A 22,610-nucleotide genomic window follows, 5' to 3' on the forward strand; every position below is an offset into this window, starting at 1 on the left:
TTTTCTTGCAGTTTGATATACATATTTGTTATAAATCTTTTGATTAACATTGTATCTGTAATCACATATTCAAGGTTACTTCCCTATGGTAAACTCAAATTGCTTCCTAATTTATCTTTCAAGTAGGCTCTCAGTTGGTAATATGCCAGCGCTGTATCTCCAGTTATATTGTACTTATCTCTCATTTGTTCAAAGGATAAGAATCTACTTCCTGAAAAACAATTTTCTATTCTTTTAATCCCTTTTTTTTCCCATTTTCTAAAGGAAAGGTTGTCTATTGTAAAAGGGAGTAGCTTATTTTGCGTCAATATTAGTTTTGGTATTTGATAATTTATTTTATTTCTTTCTACATGAATCTTCTTCCATATATTGAGGAGATGGTGTAATACTGGAGAAGTTCTATGTTGTACCAATTTTTCGTCCCATTTATATAATATGTGTTCAGGTATCTTTTCCCCTATTTTATCTAATTCTAGTCTCGTCCAGTCTGGTTTTTCCCTTGTTTGATAAAAATCTGATAGGTACCTTAATTGTGCGGCTCTATAATAATTTTTGAAGTTTGGCAATTGTAAGCCTCCTTGTTTATACCATTCTGTTAATTTATCTAGTGCTATCCTCAGTTTCCCCCCTCTCCATAAAAATCTCCTTATTATTTTCTTTAACTCTTTGAAGAATTTTTCTGTCAGTTGTATTGGCAATGCCTGAAATAAGTATAGTATCCTTGGAAAAATGTTCATTTTAATACAGTTTATCCTTCCTATCAGTGTTAGTGGTAGCTCTTTCCAATGCTCTAAATCGTCCTGTAATTTTTTCATTAGTGGATTGTAATTGAGTTTATATAATTGGCCTAGATTTTTGTTTATTTGCACACCTAGGTATCTTATTGCCTGCATTTGCCATCTGAATGGGGATTCCTCCTTAAATTTTGAGAAATCCGCGTTATTCATAGGCATTGCTTCACTTTTATTTACGTTTATCTTGTATCCCGACACTTCTCCATATTCCTTCAATTTCTTATATAGTTCTTTTATTGATAGTTCTGGTTCTGTTAAGTACACTATCACATCATCCGCAAATAGACTGATTTTATATTCCCTGTCTTTTATTTTTATTCCTTTTATATTATTATCTATTCTTATCGATTCTGCTAGTGGTTCTATAGCTAGCGCAAACAATAATGGTGATAGTGGGCATCCCTGCCGCGTTGACCTGCTTAAGTTAAATTGCTTTGATACATGTCCATTTACTGTCACTTTCGCTAACGGTCCCTCATATAATGCTTTAATCCAATTAATATACTTCTCCGGTAAACTGAATTTTTGCAATACTTTGAACAAATAATTCCATTCTACTCTGTCGAAGGCCTTCTCTGCGTCTAAAGCAACTGCTACTGCCGGTGCTTTATTTCCTTCTACTGCATGAATTAAGTTAATAAATTTACAAATATTGTCTGTTGTGCGTCTTTTTTTGATAAATCCAGTTTGGTCCAAATTTACCATTTTCGGTACCTGTTCTGCTAATCTGTTTGCTAATAGTTTAGCTATTATCTTATAATCTGTGTTTAGCAGAGATATTGGTCTATATGACGCTGGTGAGAGTGGATCTTTCCCTTGTTTTAGTATCACTGTAATTATTGCTGTTTTACATGAATCTGGTAAGTTTTGTGTCTCATCAATCTGGTTGATTACATCCAGGAGGGGCGGTATTATTAGATCTTTAAATGTTTTGTAGAATTCTATTGGGAGTCCATCCTCTCCTGGTGTCTTATTATTTGGTAAATTTTTTATTATCTCTTGTATTTCTACTGTTCCAAATGATTCTGTTAATTTATTTTGTTCCTCTATTTGTAGTTTTGGTAGTTCAATTTTAGTCAAAAATTAATCTATTTTCCCTTCTTTCCCTTCGTTTTCAGTTCGGTATAATTGGTATCATTCGTAATTTTGATGAGGTATGCAAGCCAATAATATAAAACTGAAGAACCAAGATTCAGTGCTGATAATGATGTCATTGTAGAGTATCAGTCCTTTAGTTATTATTTTATCCAAATACTATAATTGTCTTCACTCTCATATAACGTAACAACCTTTCAAAGTACCTTATAAAACCTCTTTGGAAGGTCAGATATACCATTTTAATACCCTTACGTTATCCAGTAATCACTCTTCAGTGGTAATTTAAGTTCCCATTGTCATTAAACCCCTGGTCTTCTGCCTAAAGGCCAGATAAAAACTTATTTAATCTTGCAGCCTTTATTGTGCTTTATAACTTCTCATGATTTTGCTCTTAAGGGATTTAAGAAACAATGAATGAAAAATTGATCAACTGAAAATGTCATTTTGTGAACCTTTAAAACTGCAGTAGCTATAACATATTTATCACTTTTATACAGTCATCAATTCCAACTCAGTTGTTGAAATTTTAAAGTAACAAAGCATCAGCAATAGGACCACAGTCACTCACAAATTATGTAATTATTATGTGCTGTGCACCATAGTCCAGAGAAACTGTTTTGTATGACGTACAGCCAGATGATACTAAATTTGAACTTTAACAAAACAAAATAGTACATACCTGCCACAAAGGGAGTATTGCAGTGATTGCGATTAAAACTTTGCTCAAGTAGTTAGTCTGTAACAAACAAGTATTAACATTTTGTACAAAATTGCACATTTCTTTCAAATAAATGTACGTAGTGTTGCAAAATATATTTTAGAGTATTAAAGTAATACAAAGGCAAAGCCTACAAACCTCTGAACTAAAATTTCTTAATATGTCCCACAAATGGCTTCAATATATTGTCAAGGATGGTGATAACAAGGACACCTGTCTCTACCTCTTGCTTATCTCTGTAAACTTCATCAAAATATTTAACTCAAGTCTATGTGCATATCATGTTCTACCAGCTAAATGAAGAGCAATACACCAACTGGGAGTTTCTTCACCAGTATCTACCTTCTTATCTTTTCACCTCAGTGGTCACCCTTCATTGTAATGCTCTTAAATTTTAATTTAAATTTTAAACCAAGAATTTAAAAAATTGTAAAGGCATAGAAGGCCATTTGACGTATCAAGATCATGCTTGCACCTTAGAGAAGAATTAGTTCAGCCCCATTTCCCCAAGACTTTCAAATTTAATTAAATGCCTCCCAAATTTTCTTTTGAAAGCTCTGATTATCTCCATAATTTATCACGAGGCAGGGAGTTCCAGATCATAACCATTCCAATTAAAAATGTTTCCCCCCCCCCCCCCCCCCCACCACACACATTTCCTCAGGTTGTTGTAAAAACACAAAATACTGGAGAAATTAGTAATATGTTCCCTCTGGATCTTGACCCATCTATTTATGGGAAATTTCTCCTTTTATCTTATCGAATCTACCAGTCTTGAGCATACCCATAAAATTTTCACCCAGTCTTCTCCAATCTAATCATGAAGCTTAGATTCCTCATCCCCAACCCATTCTAATAAATCCTTTTTAACACCCTTCCTGCTCAATAGTAGCTGCAATTGAATGCACACTTCAGTGTTTCACACAGATTCAATATCATTTTGTTCACTTTCCCTCTTTAAATCAAATGCAGAATCTCATAATATTCCCTTCACTTTCAAGGGTTTCTAAATCTCTTTGAATCACTTGTCCTACACGACTTACAAAATTCTGCCATTTATACAATAGACTGTCCAAATTCTTCACACGTCTGCATTAACCACACTATTGACTACACCAAGTTTAGCTTCTTCTGTAAATTTTGAATTTTTACCTACATACCTCATCTAGATATACCATCACTCTTCTGATTTTTGTCCATAAAGCTAATGTCTTGAGACCACACTATTACTGACTTCTTTCTTACATGATGCTCAATAACTAAATTTAGCCAAGGAGATTTTTCAAAATGCCTTATAAAAACCATATCAATATTATTGCATTCTCTTAATTACCTTGTGATACATCACACATCCAGTTCAATAAACATGGTTTATGCACATCCTCTTTCAAAAAAAATGACAGCGCTGCCGCTGGTGTTGACCCAGGAGAGCAGAGAGTGTGTGCACAGCACTGTTCCGAAGGTTCACCTGCCCAGACCTAATGCCAGCAGCTCTGTACAGGCATTAAGTGCCCTGTTAGAGAAGCCAACGGTATTTTACAACTAAAATCATGCAACCTCAGGTCTGTGCCCAAGATAGCAGCACCTGTGCTCAGGAGAGGGGCTGCAGACTCCAAGGGAGCAGCAGACCAATGAGGAGAACATACCCTGTCAAGAATAGGAAGCATAGGAGACGACCCTATAGAAAGGTGATCACAGTGGCGAGGGGCTCTGCGGCTGAGGGACCCAAAAGGGAAAGTGACCATGTCAGCAGACCAGTAAGGGTCTCAGAGGAAGTAGGACCCACATAGACAGCAGTCGACTTGCAATTGGGCGACACGCATGAACTGTGGGAGATTGGCTCATCGGAACCAGGATCAGAACTGGGATTCGAGAGGGTGCTAAGGGCAAGATGGACTTCTGAAGGGCATCAGGCGCTGAAGACTTCCCGATTACATCAGAGATTTGGATCTGGAGCTTGGGTGCTGATGGTTTTAACTGGAGCCTGAATAGATGCAAAGGCTGTGGGAGCGCTGGAGACGAATCAACAGACACTCGGTGCCTCTGAAGGGAGTCTCTTTTGCTTCTCTTTCTCTCTAGCCACTTTCAGATGGCCACAATACCCAACTATAAAGCAGCCTATTGTACTCCTATGCAGCTGTCAGGTGGCCACCTGAAAGTGGAGAACCCGGCCAGGAGGTTTATCTACCTAACCCTTCTCCTGAAGGTATAATATCCTGCTCCAAGAATCCCCCGTTGTACCTGAAAGCAGCTTAGGCGGGGGATGTGGCAAGATGGCGTAGAGTCTAGACGTGTAATCTCAACCTCTCTGGCCAGACTTAAATACCCATTTTTTAACCCTTTGTTTCCAAGTTTAAACTTTTTAAATTTTAGTTTAAAGTATTAAGGAATTATTATGGCCACTAATGGTAAAAAGACTAAATCTCAAGTTCAAAAGAAAATACATTTTCGAAGTGTTGAAGATTTGGGGCCTAGAAGACTTGAAGCAGCCTCAATTTCTTCATTGCCTAAATCCCAAGGATCGCCTGTGGAGGCTGAAAAGGAAATGCATCAGGCAGCATTACAATCTGAAGAAGTAGTTTTTCTTCGTGAATGGATGAGAAGACAACAAGATGCTTGGCGAGACCAGCGGCGACTCCCTGAAGAAGTTGGGATGCCGTCGCTGGGAGTCCAGACCCGCAGTAAATCTTTTAAAATGCCTTTTGTTGAACTGCAGCAGGAGCTGCCGTTACCTTGTTCTGCCACCATGTCAGAGAGCGCAGAGCTGAGATTTACGGATTCACAATGTATGCAATTAAATGCAGTTATTCAACCTGTGTTGACATCTCTAATGAATGAGATGGTTCAAATGAATGCTGGTATAAGTTCAGAATTAAATATGTGTGGATGCATCTTTTGAAGAATTTAAAAAAAATTTCAGACTGCTTTTTTGGACTGTAAACAATGTGACTTCTAACACAGAAAAAGTGTTGAAGGTGGAAAAACCAGTCATAGAATTAGGATATCGTGAGAAGGAGCTAGAAAGAAAAATAGATTATTTGGAAAATCAATGCAGAAGGAATAATGAGAAAATTGTTGGTTTGCCAGAAGGTATAGAAGGACAAGACCCTTTTCATTTCTTTAAAGACTGGATTTTGCAAATATTAGGGCAAGAATTTTTCTCTGGGGGAATTGGCACTGGAAAGAGCCCATAGAGCTTTAAGAAGAATACCCTCAGCTGGAAAGAGCCCATAGAGCTTTAAGAAGAATACCCTCAGCTGGTCAACCCCCGAGACCAGTAATAATTCGATGCCTGAGTTATTTGGATAGAGAAGCGATACTTCGACTTGCAGTACAAAATGCGAGACAACGACAAACCCCATTATTGATTCAGAATAGTAGAGTCTTTTTTTATCCTGATCTGAGTCAAGATGTCATTCAACGTTGACATCGATTTAATCCAGTTAAAGAAGTTTTGTGGCGTAAAGGTTATAAGTCTACTTTTCGTTATCCTGCAGTGTTGAAGGTCTTTTACGGATACTATCAATTTTGGTTTTTTGAAACTGATTGTGAAGCAATGATTTTTGCTGACTCATTGCCGGATATAAGAGGACAAAGACGTAGCTCACCATTATCTTCTAAAGAAAAATTTGGTAGTTCTGGAAATGGAAGAAATGGTAGAAATGGGAAAAATGGGAATGGAAAGAGTCCACCTCCTTCCGAAATGGGATCTTCGAGACTGGAGTCTTTTGGATGAAAAGAAGAATTTTCTTATTTTATTTTTTCTTTTGTTATAATGATACTTGGATGTTACTGATTGTTTGGCTGGGGAGGGGGAGATTTGCACTAATTTCTTTACTAGTCATCAGCCACTGGTGGGTGATCCACACCCAATTTTTATTTAGGGGATTACTACCTTTTGGTAGTTTTTTTTTGGGGGGGGGGATTTTTTTATTGTTATTTTTTTAATTTTTAAAAACTTTTTTCTTACTTTTTAATTTGTGATTTTTTTTATTGGAGGGCCTACATACGTTGATTTGAGTTTTTATATAAATATATCATTGGTGGGGGGGGTTATTTTGTGTAGTTTTCTGATGTAATATTGTAATCATACCATTTTAATTTTTTAAAAATTTTTCTTTAAATGTAATTCTCTATTGTATTCATGTTATAAAATTTTAAATAAAGTCTTCAAAAAAAAAAATATCATTGGTATTTAGTAATAATAGTAGATATGTCGAAGTTGAGGTTTGCTACTTTTAATGTTCGAGGATTAAATAGTCCGATTAAACGTAAGCGAGTCTTGGTGTATATTAAGAAAATTAAAATTCATATTGCCTTTTTACAAGAAACACATTTGAATGTGAAGGAAAGTTATTGGCTTTAACTCCGTTGTATAATAATCAACTTATTTCTTTTTCAATACATAATCAAAATTTATTGCACTGGAGATTTAAAGGTGTGGAAAATTTGGAAGATTGTTTTAAAGAGGGTAAGTTTTTATCTTTTAATCAGATGAGGGAAAATTTTGGTATTGATACGAATTCTTTATTATCAAATTCGATCTTTGGTAAAACGTATGTTTGGTAGAGATATGATTTTACCTAAAATGACTAAATTTGAGATTTCCCTTATGAAGGTACTAGAGAAGGGTTATGTTTCATTTATGTATCAAATATTACAGGATGGTATGGATAAAAAGGGTTGGGATAGATCTAAAATTAAATGGAAAGCGGATATTGGTTTTACTTTTTCTGAAGAGGATTGGTTAGATATTTGTTATGATAGTGTAACTAGATTGATAAATGCATGTTATGCAATGATTAATTACAATTTTTTACATCAATTATATTTGACACCTGAAAAATTTAAAAAAATATGGTTTTAATGAATCAGATTTGTGCTTTAGAGGTGGTGATACAGTTGGAATTTTTTTTCATGCTGTTTGGTCATGTATACATATACAATCTTTTTGGAAGAAAATGCAATCGTTTTTAGAATATCTGTATAAGATTAAAATAGTTTTAGATCCAACAGTATTTTTATTGGGTAGTTTGCAACCTCTGAAAGGCTTGGGATTAGATAAGTTTCAGCTTGCTTTTGTATATTTAGCTTTATCCGTAGCCAAAAAATGTATTGCTAGTATGTGGAAAGATACAAATATGATTGATATTAATAGATGACACAATGAGATGAAATATTGTTTAATAATGGAAAAAATTACGTAGGTTTCACATGATAATTATAATTTTTTAATTAATAAGTGGTTATTATACTCAGAATATTTACATTTCAATTTATATTGATTAGATTTTAATATGTATACTTAATTTTTTTTAAATATTCTTTCTTTTTTCTTTTTTTATGGCTCTCCTTAGGAGAGTTGGTTGAAGGCGGGAGGGATCTTTTCTTTTATTTTTTATTTTTTTATATATATTTTAAAAAATGTTCATGTTTAATTGCTGTATATGTCATATATTATTTGTTTTTTTGAACGAATAAATAAAGTTTTTTAAAAAAGCAGCTTAGGCAAAACTTTCGATAAGTCAGGATTTTCAGGGATGGCCACCCCAACCCTGTACTCCCCCCCCCCCCCCCACCGCCTGACCACCTCAGCCCCACACTCCCCTGTAGTCCCGTTCCAGGGAGGCGAGCTGTCAGATGGCTGCCCCTGCCCATACTCAGGAGCCAGCGTTTGTTCTGTGGCCCCTCTTCCCGCTTCAGACCTTTCAGGTGTCAGAACACCTCCTTTAGCACTGCCACCTGAACGTCCTTTCACAGACACTTGCAGCCTGCTCTGGAGCTGCATTCTCCAGGCAATTCCACCTGAAAGCAGCTTCCCACTGTAAGGGGAACTGGGCGACACTAATGGAGATTGTCTGTCTTAGGGGTGGTAAGTGTTTGGTAAAGATTATTTTACATTCTAAGATAATCGCTCACACCGAACGGCAAGACACCTGAATGAATGAATGAAGAGGTTAATGCAAATAAAAGCCATCAGTGAATTCCAATTATTCTCAAAAGTAAGTGTTTAGATAAGCAATTTAAAAAGCCGTGGCAAAGAAAGTGAATGCTGAGAAACAGAAATAACAGACAGGTACTCAATAGCTGGTCACATGTTGTGACAGAGTGCTCAGTTATGTGCTGGGTGTCCCCATGACTTTAATTTAGTTAATTTGGGTTTTATTGGCTATGCATGCACGAAGATTAAGTTATACTATTCACTCACCATATTAAAAGCCAGTAATTTCTGTAATATTGCATTCCATAGTGGTGGGTCATACATCTTGTACTCCAAACTCAATTCAGTAATCAATCTAACAGCCTTTGAATAAAATAAATTGTGTTTATTAGAATTTCTTTTTAAAGAAGGCATTATCTGAACCGTACAATGCTCTCTGAAAATACCTGGCTAAATATAAATAACCAACATACTGACAACCAAACTTTTACTATACTAATTCAATTATCTTTCTAGAACTAGAATCATTGTAAGGATAAAACACTGCCTGGTTAAGACTGAGGAAGAACTGCTCGCAAATGATTGAAAATCTTTACAATTTGCCATAGTATGATGAGTGTTCAGATTCAGTGTAGGTATCCAAGGTCAAGAAAGATGTGGAATTCAGGATAAACATTGGTAATGGGGCTCATTCAGAAAACTTTATCAATCCTGATATTAATAGTGTAACAAGTTCAAAGGGCCAGATTATAGCATTCCTGCTCCCATTTCTTGTTCGTAGAATCATTTATAATGGATTAGACTAACATTCAATATCAGTTTTAAATAGAGCAGATATACAATCTTTAAGATGAAAATTAAAACAGTTTTTTCACTCAATATTTTCATTATTGCAATCAATTCAGAAAGAAGTTGAACATTATTTCTGACAAATTACTAAAAGCTAAACATTGGTGGCAGTACTGGTCTTAACATCAGCAAATGAAAAGTGTTGCTGTGGAAGAATATTTTGAAAGCAAAATTATCGAAATTCAGTGTTCAATTGGGAAATGACCAGTTTTATCAGACACATGTGAAACAGCATGAATTTATTAAATGAAGACATTGATTGACAAACTTGATTCCAGTTCATGGAGGAGGCAGATGAGGAGAGTGTTTTAGATGAAGTCTATATCAATTTTACTAAGGCATTTGACAAAGTACCACAAGGCAGGAAAGAAAATGTCTATTAAGAACTAAGGGTAAGTGGCAAGCAAATTGATTCAATGGGAAACAGTAATGGTAAACAGGAATACTTGTGACTTCAAAGCTATGAGTATGGTTTTCTCATGCTCAATAATGGGCTGATCTTTTTCTGGACACATTTATATGATCAGGTGGCATGGTTAGTGTAGTGGTTAGTGCAATGCCAGTAGTGATCGGGACTTAGGTTTGAATCTCATGCTGTCTGTAAAGAGTTTGTACGTTCTTCCTGTGAGTTTTCCCTGGGGGCTCTGGTTTCCTCCCACCCTTCAAAACATACCAGGTGGGTAGGTCAATTGGGTGTAATTGGGCCGAAAGTGCCTGTTACCATGCTGTATGTCTAAATTTAAAATTTAAAAAAGCAAGATTTGAATTTGAAAGCAATGAATAAATAGTTTGCCCACAATACAAAAATCATCACTGTGGATGATATATAAACATTTCTAAATACCAATGAATGGTCAGGTGGGGACATGTGGCAAATGAAATTCATTCTGGGGAAGTGCATGTATATATTTTGGGAGTGTAATATAACAGATAGTAGAATGTCAAGAAACGTAGAACAGAACAAATTTTGGAATGTTATTCACAGACCTTTGAAGGTAGTAATGATATATAAGGTGGCTTGGAAGGGATACATGATAGATGATTAAAAAAAAATACAGGACAGTGAAGAGAGCACAGTGTGAAACACAAAGTTAGGATACAGTTAAATAATTGTATACAGTTTTGGCCATCATACAACAAAATGTAGTGTCACAAGAGGGTGCAGAGAGATTTAAATTTAGACATACACCATGGTAACACAGGCCATTTCGGCCCATGGGTCCATGCCACCCAATTTACATCCAATTACCTATACCCCCCCCCCAGTATTTTGGAACGGTAGGAGGAAACTGGAGCTCCCAGGGAAAACACATGCAGAGACGGGGAGAACGCACAAACTCCTTACAGACAGCGTGGGATTTGAACCCCAGCACTGTAAAGGTGGTGCCCCGACTGCTACGCCAACTGTGCCACCCCAAATTTGAGTATGTTGCCTTGAGTGGAGAATCATGCTGAGGGGCTGAATGGATTGGAATGTTCTGTTTGGAACAAAAAAAGAGATATAATTGATATGTATAAAATCATGCGAGGCCAACACAGGTTGAAAAGGAAAGATTTACAAGTTTAAAGATCAAAGAAAAGTAGAATTACTCGAAGAGATATTGTGGCTTTTGGACATTAAGCATGCATTTGTACTAACTCTAGGCTCGTGATTGTGGTTCTTCCATAAACCTTTGATCATGCCTTCCTTGGGACTGTTGTGGAAAGATTCAATGGTGTATGGTATGTTCAAGATCTCAAATTCGGCCAAATAAATGCAATACTTCAGGTAATTCCTATAAGAACAATTCAAAGTTATATTATTATAGTACAATTCAAGTACAAAAATAGTTATTAAACAGGAAAATAATTTAATAATGAAAAAGTCAAAAATAACTTAAAATTGAGTAATATTTCTTTTGCAGTAATTATCTTTTCTTGTTTTGCTCAGGTTTAAGTTAATAATATAGCTATTTCACTTTTTCTGGAATATTTCTGTATTATACATTGTGATTTTAATTAGGAATAAAATCTGAAATTGTCCAAATTATATTTGATCCTTAACATTCCACCTTATAATTAACAGTGATTGTTTTAAAGGCCAAGTTTTCAGTTTCATCTTTATAATTAAGCCTGCTTGAATGCATCCAACACTTGATTATATAGTCCCGTAATCCGTTGCTTATTCTTTTCTCCAAACTCTCATGGTTATAAAGTTAACTGCCTTAGACCTTCCAGAGTATAAACCTAATTTAGCAAAGACCGAAGATCAAATGTGGGATGTTTCTAAGCTATATTATTCAATAGTTCAAAAGAAAGCAGATTTACCCATTAAGCTAATGAACTGGATGTGAGTAAAAGAGGAAGGTAACTTAATTTTCTTTTTCAATAAAATCGTTTTTGCTTTGCTCACAAGTTAACACATTTTCAAGCTGAAGCACACAAGTGAATAAAGTGACTTACGTTGTGAAATAAAATGTATAAAATTACCTTCTATACAGTGGAATGCTAATTGCTAGATTTTTAAGCTTTAATCGTAAGCATTTATCAAATAGCTCAATAGCAACTTACTTGACTTGTTGGACTGACTTCTTACTGATATTTGCTATTGTCTCACTATCTGCAATATGAAGAAGACACTGCAAAGCACGGCTTCTGTGGGTAAATGTCAGCTGGGCACCACCAATAGGCTACAAAAATGCCAGAAATAGGACTATCAAAGAGAAGTATGATAAGAACAATATTTATACCTAAAATTAGTGGATAAAATTGAGCTTTGATCTGTGATCAACTGAAAATCGATACCTGAGGATTTCTCACCAATTACAAAACAAGATCAGCACAAGAAAATTAGGGGATAAAAATAAAGTTAAAATGAATACAATTACTCTGTTCTTAGTAATCCAGCAAACCTAGATGCATGCTTTTTCAACTTTCATTCCCTTTTGTCTTTAAAAGAAAATCAATTATACAGGTACACGATCTTTCATCCGGAACCCTTGGGGGACAGTGTGTTCCGAATTTCAGATTTTTCCAGATTTTGGAAAAGCCCACCCGAATTGTTCTGCCTATCCAACCCCACCCCCTTCCAGTCGCAGAAAAGTCTCCCTCAACGGCCGTCTCCCCTGACTGCGACAGCCCGGATGCCTCCCCCGGCCGCCTGGATGCCTCCCCTGACCGCCGGTCCCTCAGCCGCCTGGACACCTCCCCTGACCGTCGGTCCCTCAGACGCCTCCCCTGACCGCCCGTCTCCCGGCCGCCTCCCCCGATCCCCAGCCGTCTCCCCCAACCTTCTCCCCTGACGCCCTCCCCTGACCTCGGCCGCCTCCCCCGACCACCTGTCCCTCGGCCACCTCCCCTGACCACCAGTCCCTCGGCTGCCCGGCCGCCTCCCTCGGCTGCCCGGCCGCCTCCCCCGACCGCCGGTCCCTCGGCTGCCCGGCCGCCTCCCCCGACCGCCGGTCCCTCAGCTGCCCGGCCGCCTTCCCCGACCGCCGGTCCCTTGGCTGCCTGGCCACCTCCCCTGACCGCCGGTCCCTCGGCTGCCCGGCAGTCTCCCCTGACCGCCGGTCCCTCGGCTGCCTCCCCCAACCGCCGGTCGCAATTTGCCGGATTTTGGAGCTTTCCGGATTTTAGGTGTCTGTGTACCTGTACCTTCTTTTTGGCAAATCTGATATCATTGTGACAGGAAAATGACAGTGCACAAAACTTTACAGCCTTAAATTACAACTTTGTACTGTACCACAGAGACACGTGGAATTTCCTATATGCCTTACCCACTAAAATCAATCATACATATCATTCAGTTATTCTTTTGTTTGTTCATGGTATTTGTCCATAATCTGTTTTGCAAAATATAAAATACATTAAAAAGTGGTACAGAAGGACAGGCTACAATGTCCGTTACTCTGATTTTAATTTAAACTCTTATTTAAAACTCTAAATATTAAATCATATTCACATACAGAAGATGGACCTGTGGCAATAGCAATAAGTAATTTTGCACTGTGATCAATTGGGTAGACTTGAAGCAGGTAGATAGCTCTGCCAAAAAAAAAGATAAGAACCGCTATTAGACAGCCTAATGTTAGTAAAACAGAAGTTATGAAAAGTTATGCAACTATGATGTTGAATTAAAATAAAAATGGCTAAAAACAGTAGTACAAAAATAAAGATGCAGTATTGTTCAATACATTAGTTATTGCTTAAACATGGATGCACTCAACTACTTTTCTGAACAGTAAACAAATAAATATCAAGTTAATATTGATGTGCATGTAATTGCAATATTCATGCCAAGTTTACTGCTGTGGTAAACATTTTGTGCATTTATTGACAAATCTAGAGAACAAGAGTGCTTGCAACCCCTGCATTCCGAGAAACCAATTTGAATTTATAACAGAATTATAAGGTAGCAAGCAAGGGATGAGGGAGAGCAGTGGAATGCACTGTCAGGGGAGGCTGATACAGTCGGGACATTTAAAAGACTCTTATATAGGCATATGGTTATAGGTTATGAGGGAGGGGAGGGTTAGATTGATCAAGAAGTAGATTTCTATAGGTTGTCACAACATTGTGGGACAAAGGGCCTGTACTACACTGTTCCAAATCAAAGGTTTTCCAAGATAGGCTGCATATTTCTGCTCATTAAGAAAAAAATGCATTAAAAAGTGGAAAGCAAAATCACTCACGTATTTGTACTGATTACAAAATTTTGGAGGAAGCAAATTCAACAGTATGTTGATGTGAATATTTATAGATATTTGGTAAAAGTGGGAGGAAGATGGATAGCTCTTTCAAAACCACCAACATGTTACGATAGTCCAAATGAACTTGTGTTTTATAATTCTATAACATAACTATACCCAGGTGAGAACTCAAAACCCACAACTGCGTCTGATATTAAATCACAGTTAAAATGACAAAATTATATGGTAGTGAATATCCAAAATTGACATCATCACCTACATATGAAAACCACGTAGCAGGGGAAATCATCTGGGCTGAATTGTGCATTTCTGTGCTGCAAGTTCTATGGAATACATTCCTTAAGATTTCCAAGATTATTTTTCCCTTTTAATTTGACTTTCATCACTAAAATAAACCTATCCAAAGACACTTTTGAGGCTTTGCAGTCACGTTCCCAATTATGGGGGAGACGAGGACTAGAGGGCATAGTTTAAGAATACAGGGTAGGCCCTTTAGGACGGAGATGAGAAAGCATTTTTTTACCCAGAGAAGTGTGAATCTGTGGAATGCTCTGCCACAGAGGGTGGTAGAGGCGGATTCGCTGACTATGTTCAAAAGAGAGTTAGATAAGACTCTTGTGGGTAACGGAGTTAAGGGTTATGGGGATAAGGCTGGAAAGGGGTACTGATGGTAATGATCAGCCATGATCTAAAATGGCGGTGCTGGCCCGACGGGCCAAATGGCCTACTCCAGCTCCTATTGTCTATTGATGCAGGAGTATTATCGTGATCACTTAGTTTAGACCAGATCACATCGCTATTCTTTCTTCCCCTATTCTTTTTAAAAGATTAACATTACATTATTTTTTTGATAAATTAACAGATGAACTTATCAAAAAAATTATGTAACATTATCAGGAAAAGAAACTTCACAGGGAGAATCTTAGAGTAAAGCAAACAGACACAAGGTAATTTTAAAAGATCGAAGATGTGATTATTCATTTAACTTATTCCTAAGATAACTTCCACAAACATTATGGTAAACAGTGGAAGTAGAATGGAACCATAAAGTCCACACATTGTTCAAAGCAGAATGATGGAGCTATACAAAGGTTGCCAAAGGAAGTAAATTTCTCTCCTTCTACAGAAACATTAACAAAACTGAAAGGAACTTGCCTCATCAATGCCAAATCATCTTGCACATTATGAAATATCTCTTGTGACTTTTTGTCCTAAAATGGGGAAAAAAATCTCCAATTAACACAAACAAAATTTTACACTAAAGATTTGGCCATCATATGTAGTGCCACAAGAGAGGGTGCAGAGATTTAAATTTAGACATACACCATGGTAACACAGGCCATTTCAGCCCAAGGGTCCATGCCACCCAATTTACATCCAATTACCTACACCCCCCCCCCCCCCAGTATTTTGGAACGGTAGGAGGAAACTGGAGCTCCCAGGGAAAACACATGCAGAGACGGGGAGAACGCACTAAAGATTGATACAAATCAATGATTACAATTACACAGTTAATGCAAATGCACTAATTTTAGCTTGAATGAATGCTTTAAATTAAAAAATGTAAGATTAAACACAAAAATAGAATAAGTGTCTCATCAAAACACTTTTCAAAATCACTTTCTATTTCATCTAATTTTATAGGAAGAATGGGGAAAGTAGCCATACTTAATTGTCTTTGTGAAAGATGATGTTATATTTTATATTGTGTATAGATAAGTTTTTGGAAGATATATTGTGGGGGATTTATATAGCGTAGGTCACAAACAAATACAAACACTTCAAAACAGATCTAATATAAAATGCCAGAGCTCTGCTCATGTCAGACAGTCCAGGCTCCGAGTGCCTTTGCAAAAAATTTGAAGAATGCCTATAAGGACTTCACAAGTAGGTGTTAATTAGACATGCTGTGTAGTAATGGATTATTATTTTGGAAAGCAACAGATGAACAAACTAGAAGATTATGTCCAGTGCCACAGTCTGTCTGAATGCACATTGCTGTTCCAGGAAGGTCATGTAGTTTTGCAAGCAGAGAGAGTCAAACAGGCTTTACTCTGATAGAGGGAATTCAGTTTTACAGTTGGGACTGCAACATGACAAGCTGGCAAGCTTGTGGAAAAACCACATTTTGAAGATGGATTCTCAAACACATGCCATTGTCTCCCAGCCACAAAAGGTTGGAAGAATCCCTTGTCCCAGCGACATCAAGGAGAGGAGCCTCCTGACAGCACCGGAGGCTCGGTGAGGGAGATGTCAGTGATTGCTGGCAGCCAGTATTTTTTTTTTAATGAGAATTAAACATTTTTTTAATTCTTAAAAAGCCTTCTCTTGTTGTTTGTTGTTTATACACTGTTACAAGTGATTTACAGTTGCTACTGGGCTGTTTTTTTAAAAAATGACCAGTTCTCCCAAAAAAAGTTTATCCAACATAGGCCAGGTCCCAACCATTTCAGATTATTGGAGTTGTACTGTAAATTCACTTGCATATGCAAATACACCATTTATGCACTAATGCAAGAAAAAATGTCAAAATATGAAATCAAGACAAGTTATCCAAGTCTCATACTCTCAATCTAAACTTCTTTTCAGATCGCGATTTCGATTTGCATTTTCTAACATGTTTTCTTGCATGTTCCAGCAGTCATAGTTTATTCTTAATTAATCCTTATGGAGATGTCATGCATTTATAATTTACAACTCAGCATATCAAAACAGTGTTAGTTCCAAATGTAGAAAGGAAATGTGGGTGCTGTAGATCTGAAATAAAAACAAAGAATTTCTGTTTAATAAGGCCTTTCTCCCATAACTATTGTTTCAGGTTTCATGGCACAACATGACTTGATCTTGCTTAAAAAAGTGCAAACAATCACAAATCTGCAGAATTTTAACATCCTCTCACTGAAGAACACTTACCAAATCTGGATGAATGGGAGGGCATAAATATTCCTCCAACAACATAGATCTGATTTTATTTATATCCCTGTTGTTTATTTCTGCTAGTTCACTGGCTGCAGAATGAATATCTGAAAAATAAAACAAATTTTATTTTCCAATAGAATTAATTGCATCAGGTCAATGGTGCACAGATATTAACAGCCTTCAAGATGCACAATGAAGATTTAATTCAAAATATGAGATTTTCTTATTCTCAATGTTATCCGTCTACCAAAAAGAAAACAAACTGGTAATGAGCATAATATGAATGGTGTCACTTGAAAGAAATGTGTGCCTAATTTTGATTTGTGTCACCAAAGCAATTCAGCTCATTTTAATTTACTGTCATTGTTACAAATTAAGATCTGTGATAAGTCCTGATGACAAGATTGGATATAAAGAAGGAAAGTCTCAGAAGCAAGCAAAAGAAATTGTAATGATTTACAACGTAATTGATGATGGTGCCTACTCTGCAGCAGGGAGACGAGCCAAACTTGGGTAGAAATCAGAGTACCTTCCAGGATATCAATACCAAAAGATTAAAGTTGCTCCTGAATGGAAAATGTATAAACCAATTTTTTTTAAAGTGGTTGCAGAAGGACTGACATTGACATGGATAAATGAGTGCAGGACTGCACTGTCTGAGGGAGGTGGTCGAGAGTGAAGCCTGCACTTTGTTTTAATTTGTTCTTAAAAAGGGACAATGTTATTGCATGCACATGTGGTGGATCATTTCCTTGAATTTCTGTAGTCTATCGCTGATGATGTTTCAGTAATATCAGAATAGAATATTGGGTCTGAAACTTCAGGATACACACAAGATACAAGGTGGATTTACTGTAGGTTGGTTACATGCATTAAGTCATGAAAGGAAAATGCAGTTTGAACCGACAAGATTATTCAAATTGTTTTATTAAGACACAAATTGAGCTTAAGTTTGTACATCCAAAGTTAAGCAAATATTTACATCAAGGAATAGAACTAACCCGGATAATCCCTTGTAGTAGGGCGCTTTAATCGATCTTCAATGCTGCTGTGCTCATACAATGAGCAAATCAGTTTAGCTGGCAGTTTAACTAATTTCAAGTACTCAGGGCAGTTTAATTTATGGATTCTCAACAGATTGGCTGTGGCTGAATTCTCGTACTCTATTCGCAATTTATTCAATGAGTCCTCTGCTTTTTGATGAGCTTTATCCTAAGAAACACATTTTAAATCTGTTACTAAAATGAAAATCAAATGTCAGGTTAATTACAATTTTTAAAAGTATACAAGTAATAATATACTATACATATCAAGAGTTAATTCTCCAGTCACTAGAAAACTGTTTTCATTGGAAATTCAGGTTGGAGTTGGGGTGATAATGGTACTTTCAAGCCAGTATCCCCTAGGAAACTATAATATGCTTTTAAAATGTGCATCACATTTTAAGAGTTGCATAGAATCTTCTGAACCTCAAGCAAAAATGCTGAAATTCTGGCAAAAAGAAATGAAAACTTACTTTAATCCAGAATATTTCACATTACAGGACTTCCAAAACATCGATAAATATAAAGTATATCAAAGGATGATCACATATGAACGCAAGTAACAGCAGGATTCAGAGAATAAACAACCTCAAGCCTACTATACTATTCAACATGATCATGGCGTCAATTTCACTTTCCAACTCAATTCCCACAACCCCCAATTTTTCTGTTTTTCTAAAACATCTGAAATACATTTTGAATTGCTTACAAAAATATATCAGCTTTGACTCGATGGGGAAAATAGCTGCTTCCTATGAGGGAATCTCTATTTATTAATTTTATGTGACAGATGAGAAATGCAAATTTTAATCATACCTCTGGTGCTGTAGTTTTTAACCAATTTTCAGACATTTGTAGACAAAATTTCAAGGCTTGGATTTTGTCAGGTCCTGGAAGAACAGAGCATACAGATTTTAAGCAAGGAAGCCACTTGATCTGTATTGAAGCAGATAAATCAAGTTTGTCTGTCAACCAAATTTTAAATAAGCTTCAAAGTTGCGAAAAAACTGTCCATAGTCTCATTAAAAATAAACAAACAGCATATTATTTTACCCTATATGACAATATGACTGTGGGGGAGGGGGAAACGCTAAAATGGAAAGAAAAGGAATGAGAGGCAGCTCCTGGACTGCTCTGGAAAGGGAACAAAAATGTTTTTCCCTTAAACTACCTATTGATACAGAAGCAACAACAAAAGCATAAGGTTAATTAAGAAAGGCTGCAAATGATGGGTCAAGTGCAATGCACAAACATGCTGGAGAAGCTCAGCAGGTAACACAGCTATTCTTCAGAATGTTTGTATATTGCAACAAAAGTATAGACTAGTTAGGCTAGTTTTAGCCAGTCTTGTTAATTGTGACAGAATTAAATTAAAATAGTAAATTTGCCAAGTTAATTCCATAAAGTAGCGCTAGATATTTAATACAATTTACCAGTTGGAAGTTCCTGAGCAACTCGATGGGAACTGGCAGTGGCCCATTCTGGATTTGTAATTGCCAAAATGTATGACTGTATATTGTGCACCGTCACAGATATTTCCTTTGTTAGCAGCGAAACACATCCTTCTTTTGCCAATTTGAGTACTTTGGGTTTTAGAGTCTTTGCCAGCACATGGTCAACAGCTTTCACATAAAGTGTATCCAAAGAAACCTAAAGAAAAATAAGTCCTATTAATTGGAGATAGATAAACACTGGGTTGAAACGTGAGGAGCTCAAATTCTTTAGACTCAACTGTACAACGGAATATTCACAATATGCAACTATAGATCACCTGGTGAATAGAAATGGCAGAGAAACAAGACATTTACATGAATTTGAATTGATTTTAATAACTTCGGAAAGGAGTGCCATTGAGGAGCTGGGAGGGGGGGGAGGCGGGACACAATACAGATCAGAATGATCCTAAGTTCCACCACATTAGATCTCATCTATTAAAACACATAATGCATATCGACCAGAGTTCTGCACACTTTATAGTGAGAGAGGAAAAAAGGGGAACAAGATAGGAATGGAATACAGAAAGGATTTGATTAATAAGCATCTTTTACAATGTCAGGACATCACAAAGTAGTTTACAACCAATAAAGTTCTTTTGATCTACTGTCACTGCTAAAATATAGGAATTACAACAGCCAATTTGTACAGGTATATTTTCAAAAGCTGCAAGGTGATAATGAACAGATAACTTATATTTTTGGAGGGAATTAAGTAGTGACTTGTGCGAAAAAGAGAGAACCGTTTCACATTTGAAAAGCAGCACAGGAAGCAAAAAAAGTTCTGTGGTAGAATGTTAAATGGCGACAAGAAGTGGTAATTTGGATACCTACACTTGTTCCATCATTCAGTAACCATCATCTCATTGACACTAATATATTGTTGAATTTATGACTGCCATCCATTTAACATTTTTCATTCTCAGTATGTTACAAGTGGGTACATATATTTTGGGCACACACGACAATTTATTCTGAAATAAAAGCAGAAGATGCTGAGACACCCTAAATTGTTTATTTTTCCAAAGTTATTGTCCATTTCCAGCATTTTCTTTTATCATTTTAGATTTCCACCATCCGGAGAGAACAAAGGAATGTCCACAATTAGATAGAAATAAGGATAATTAAATAATTGTGGTGTCAGGATGGGAGGTACTTGTTAATTGTAACTGCTCAGTCTGGGAAATGTCAATAGAAGTAGCTGGGGGACAGGAGTGCAGGGAAAAAACAATGCTGGACTGCAATTGCTACAAAGGTCCTGTTCATCCTTTCCATTATGTTCCTACTCTAAGGGTACCTTATTATGGCAGAGCACAAATAGCATGCTTTCTTAGTGTCCCATGAATATCTCATGATACTGTTACAAATTCTGTAAGCCAGTTTTTTTATAAATAAAATCTATAAAAGAAACAACTTGTGAATCATTATTTTCTAGACACAGCCCATGTCTGCCTCCTTCAATGCTGCAATGAAATTCAAAAGAAAAGAAATCATGCAATTGCTGCAGCTTTGATGAGATAAAACTTGGACTATTCTAGGCTACTTTAATTAGAAGATGACTTTTAGTGAAGCTGAGTTCACTAGCTTGGTTTCTGAATTGGGAGTCTATTTATGCATTGAGATTATGCAGACTGGGCATATGCTCCATGTTTCTTTGAAATAAAAGAGTGAATGTTCCCAAGATAGAATCAGGAGAAATTACATAATCTCAAAGGGTATAAATTCTTTGAATTCTACTCCAGAGAGCTGGAATATTTGTTTTATTTAAGATAGAGGTAGATTTTGTGAGAAAGGTAAATCAGGGTGTCAGGCAGGCAAAAATTCAAGGGTTGAGGTCAAAAGAACAACCAATATATAACTGAAAAGCAGATCAGTGTGTAGTAGCAATCCTTTGTTCCTATTTCTTATAATCTTACCATACATTTCTGAAATAACTGGTGTACATCTGTATATATGAAACTCACCTTCATCAATTTCGCTATCAACAGCAGTGTAGGGAAAGTCTCTTCACTTAGTTCTGCAACTGAAAGAAGAACAAGAACTAATTTTCAAACTCAATTTTAAAGAATTATAAATGTGAAATTAACAAAATTACATAAAAATATAATACAATTTCTAAATAGACAGAATGCTATGTGCAGTATACAAAATTCAGAATTCCTTATCAGATCTTGGGATTAGGACCAAAACATCCATTTTCAAATAACTTGGTAAGTGGACATGATAGACATCAGGAGAACATGTGGAGATTAATAACATGGGCAAATAAAAACTTAACAAAGGAAAATGAGATGTTGGATTTGGAATGAAGAACTAAAAGGCACATTTTCTTAGAATGTCCCAAAGATTTTAGATAATATATTATAGATGTTCACTTTTCCACATGGCAGGATACATGGGTACACTTTAGAAGGCTGATTTTAAAAAATATCTAATCCCAAGTTTGGTAAATAGAGCAAGGAAGTTATGCAGAGCTGGAACATGCTTGATTGTGGGCAATTTTTTTTTACTGAAGGAAACTGCCACCATCCACACTGGAATTAATAACGGTGGTGCACTGCTGTGTGCAGTTTATACTGAAGAGCTCGGCACTGTACTGTAACTTGTACAAATCAATCATTGAAGCGGGGATCACTGACCATCACAAAATAGGAGCAGGAGTCACCTGTCCTGTCATTTATCATGATCACAGCTGATCTAAACCAGATCTCATCATCTTTTCTGTGCCAGTTCATCATAGCCCTCGATTCCTTAGATTTAACTTCTTTCTCTTCAACTGGATGACAAATGAATCCAGCTGTCCAAATGTACTGGTGGTAACTGAATGATCAAACTCATCAACGCAGAAACACACCTCTCCCTGGGTTGATTGTGAGATACATGTTCTTGAGGCAGAGGGCAAATTTAATAGACATTTTCAAAAATGTGATGGACTTTTATGAAATTGGAATTATTTCCACTGTACAGAGAACTAATAATCAAAGGGAATGTACTTTAGATAATATGTAAAATAAGTGTGGGTAAAGGGTGCATTAATAAACCACTAAAAAAAACAGAAATTACTCAA

At 36.5% G+C, this 22,610-nt stretch overlaps 1 protein-coding gene across 1 annotated transcript in view; it reads right to left on the minus strand.

The window, feature by feature from the left end:
- Nucleotides 1-22,610, minus strand: part of kntc1 (kinetochore associated 1) — a 207,699-nt gene that overhangs the window by 29,938 nt on the left and 155,151 nt on the right. The window contains exons 47-57 of the mRNA XM_069933231.1: nucleotides 21,508-21,566; nucleotides 19,484-19,700; nucleotides 18,867-18,940; nucleotides 18,009-18,219; nucleotides 17,002-17,111; nucleotides 15,244-15,299; nucleotides 13,345-13,423; nucleotides 11,951-12,069; nucleotides 11,040-11,175; nucleotides 8,819-8,914; nucleotides 2,572-2,628 (exon numbers count right to left, since the gene is read on the minus strand). Coding sequence (XP_069789332.1) covers nucleotides 2,572-2,628; nucleotides 8,819-8,914; nucleotides 11,040-11,175; nucleotides 11,951-12,069; nucleotides 13,345-13,423; nucleotides 15,244-15,299; nucleotides 17,002-17,111; nucleotides 18,009-18,219; nucleotides 18,867-18,940; nucleotides 19,484-19,700; nucleotides 21,508-21,566 — 1,214 coding nt within the window. The remainder of the gene's footprint in view (nucleotides 1-2,571; nucleotides 2,629-8,818; nucleotides 8,915-11,039; nucleotides 11,176-11,950; nucleotides 12,070-13,344; nucleotides 13,424-15,243; nucleotides 15,300-17,001; nucleotides 17,112-18,008; nucleotides 18,220-18,866; nucleotides 18,941-19,483; nucleotides 19,701-21,507; nucleotides 21,567-22,610) is intronic.

This window comes from Narcine bancroftii, chromosome 4, assembly GCF_036971445.1.
Source record: "Narcine bancroftii isolate sNarBan1 chromosome 4, sNarBan1.hap1, whole genome shotgun sequence".
Lineage (NCBI taxonomy): Eukaryota > Metazoa > Chordata > Chondrichthyes > Torpediniformes > Narcinidae > Narcine > Narcine bancroftii.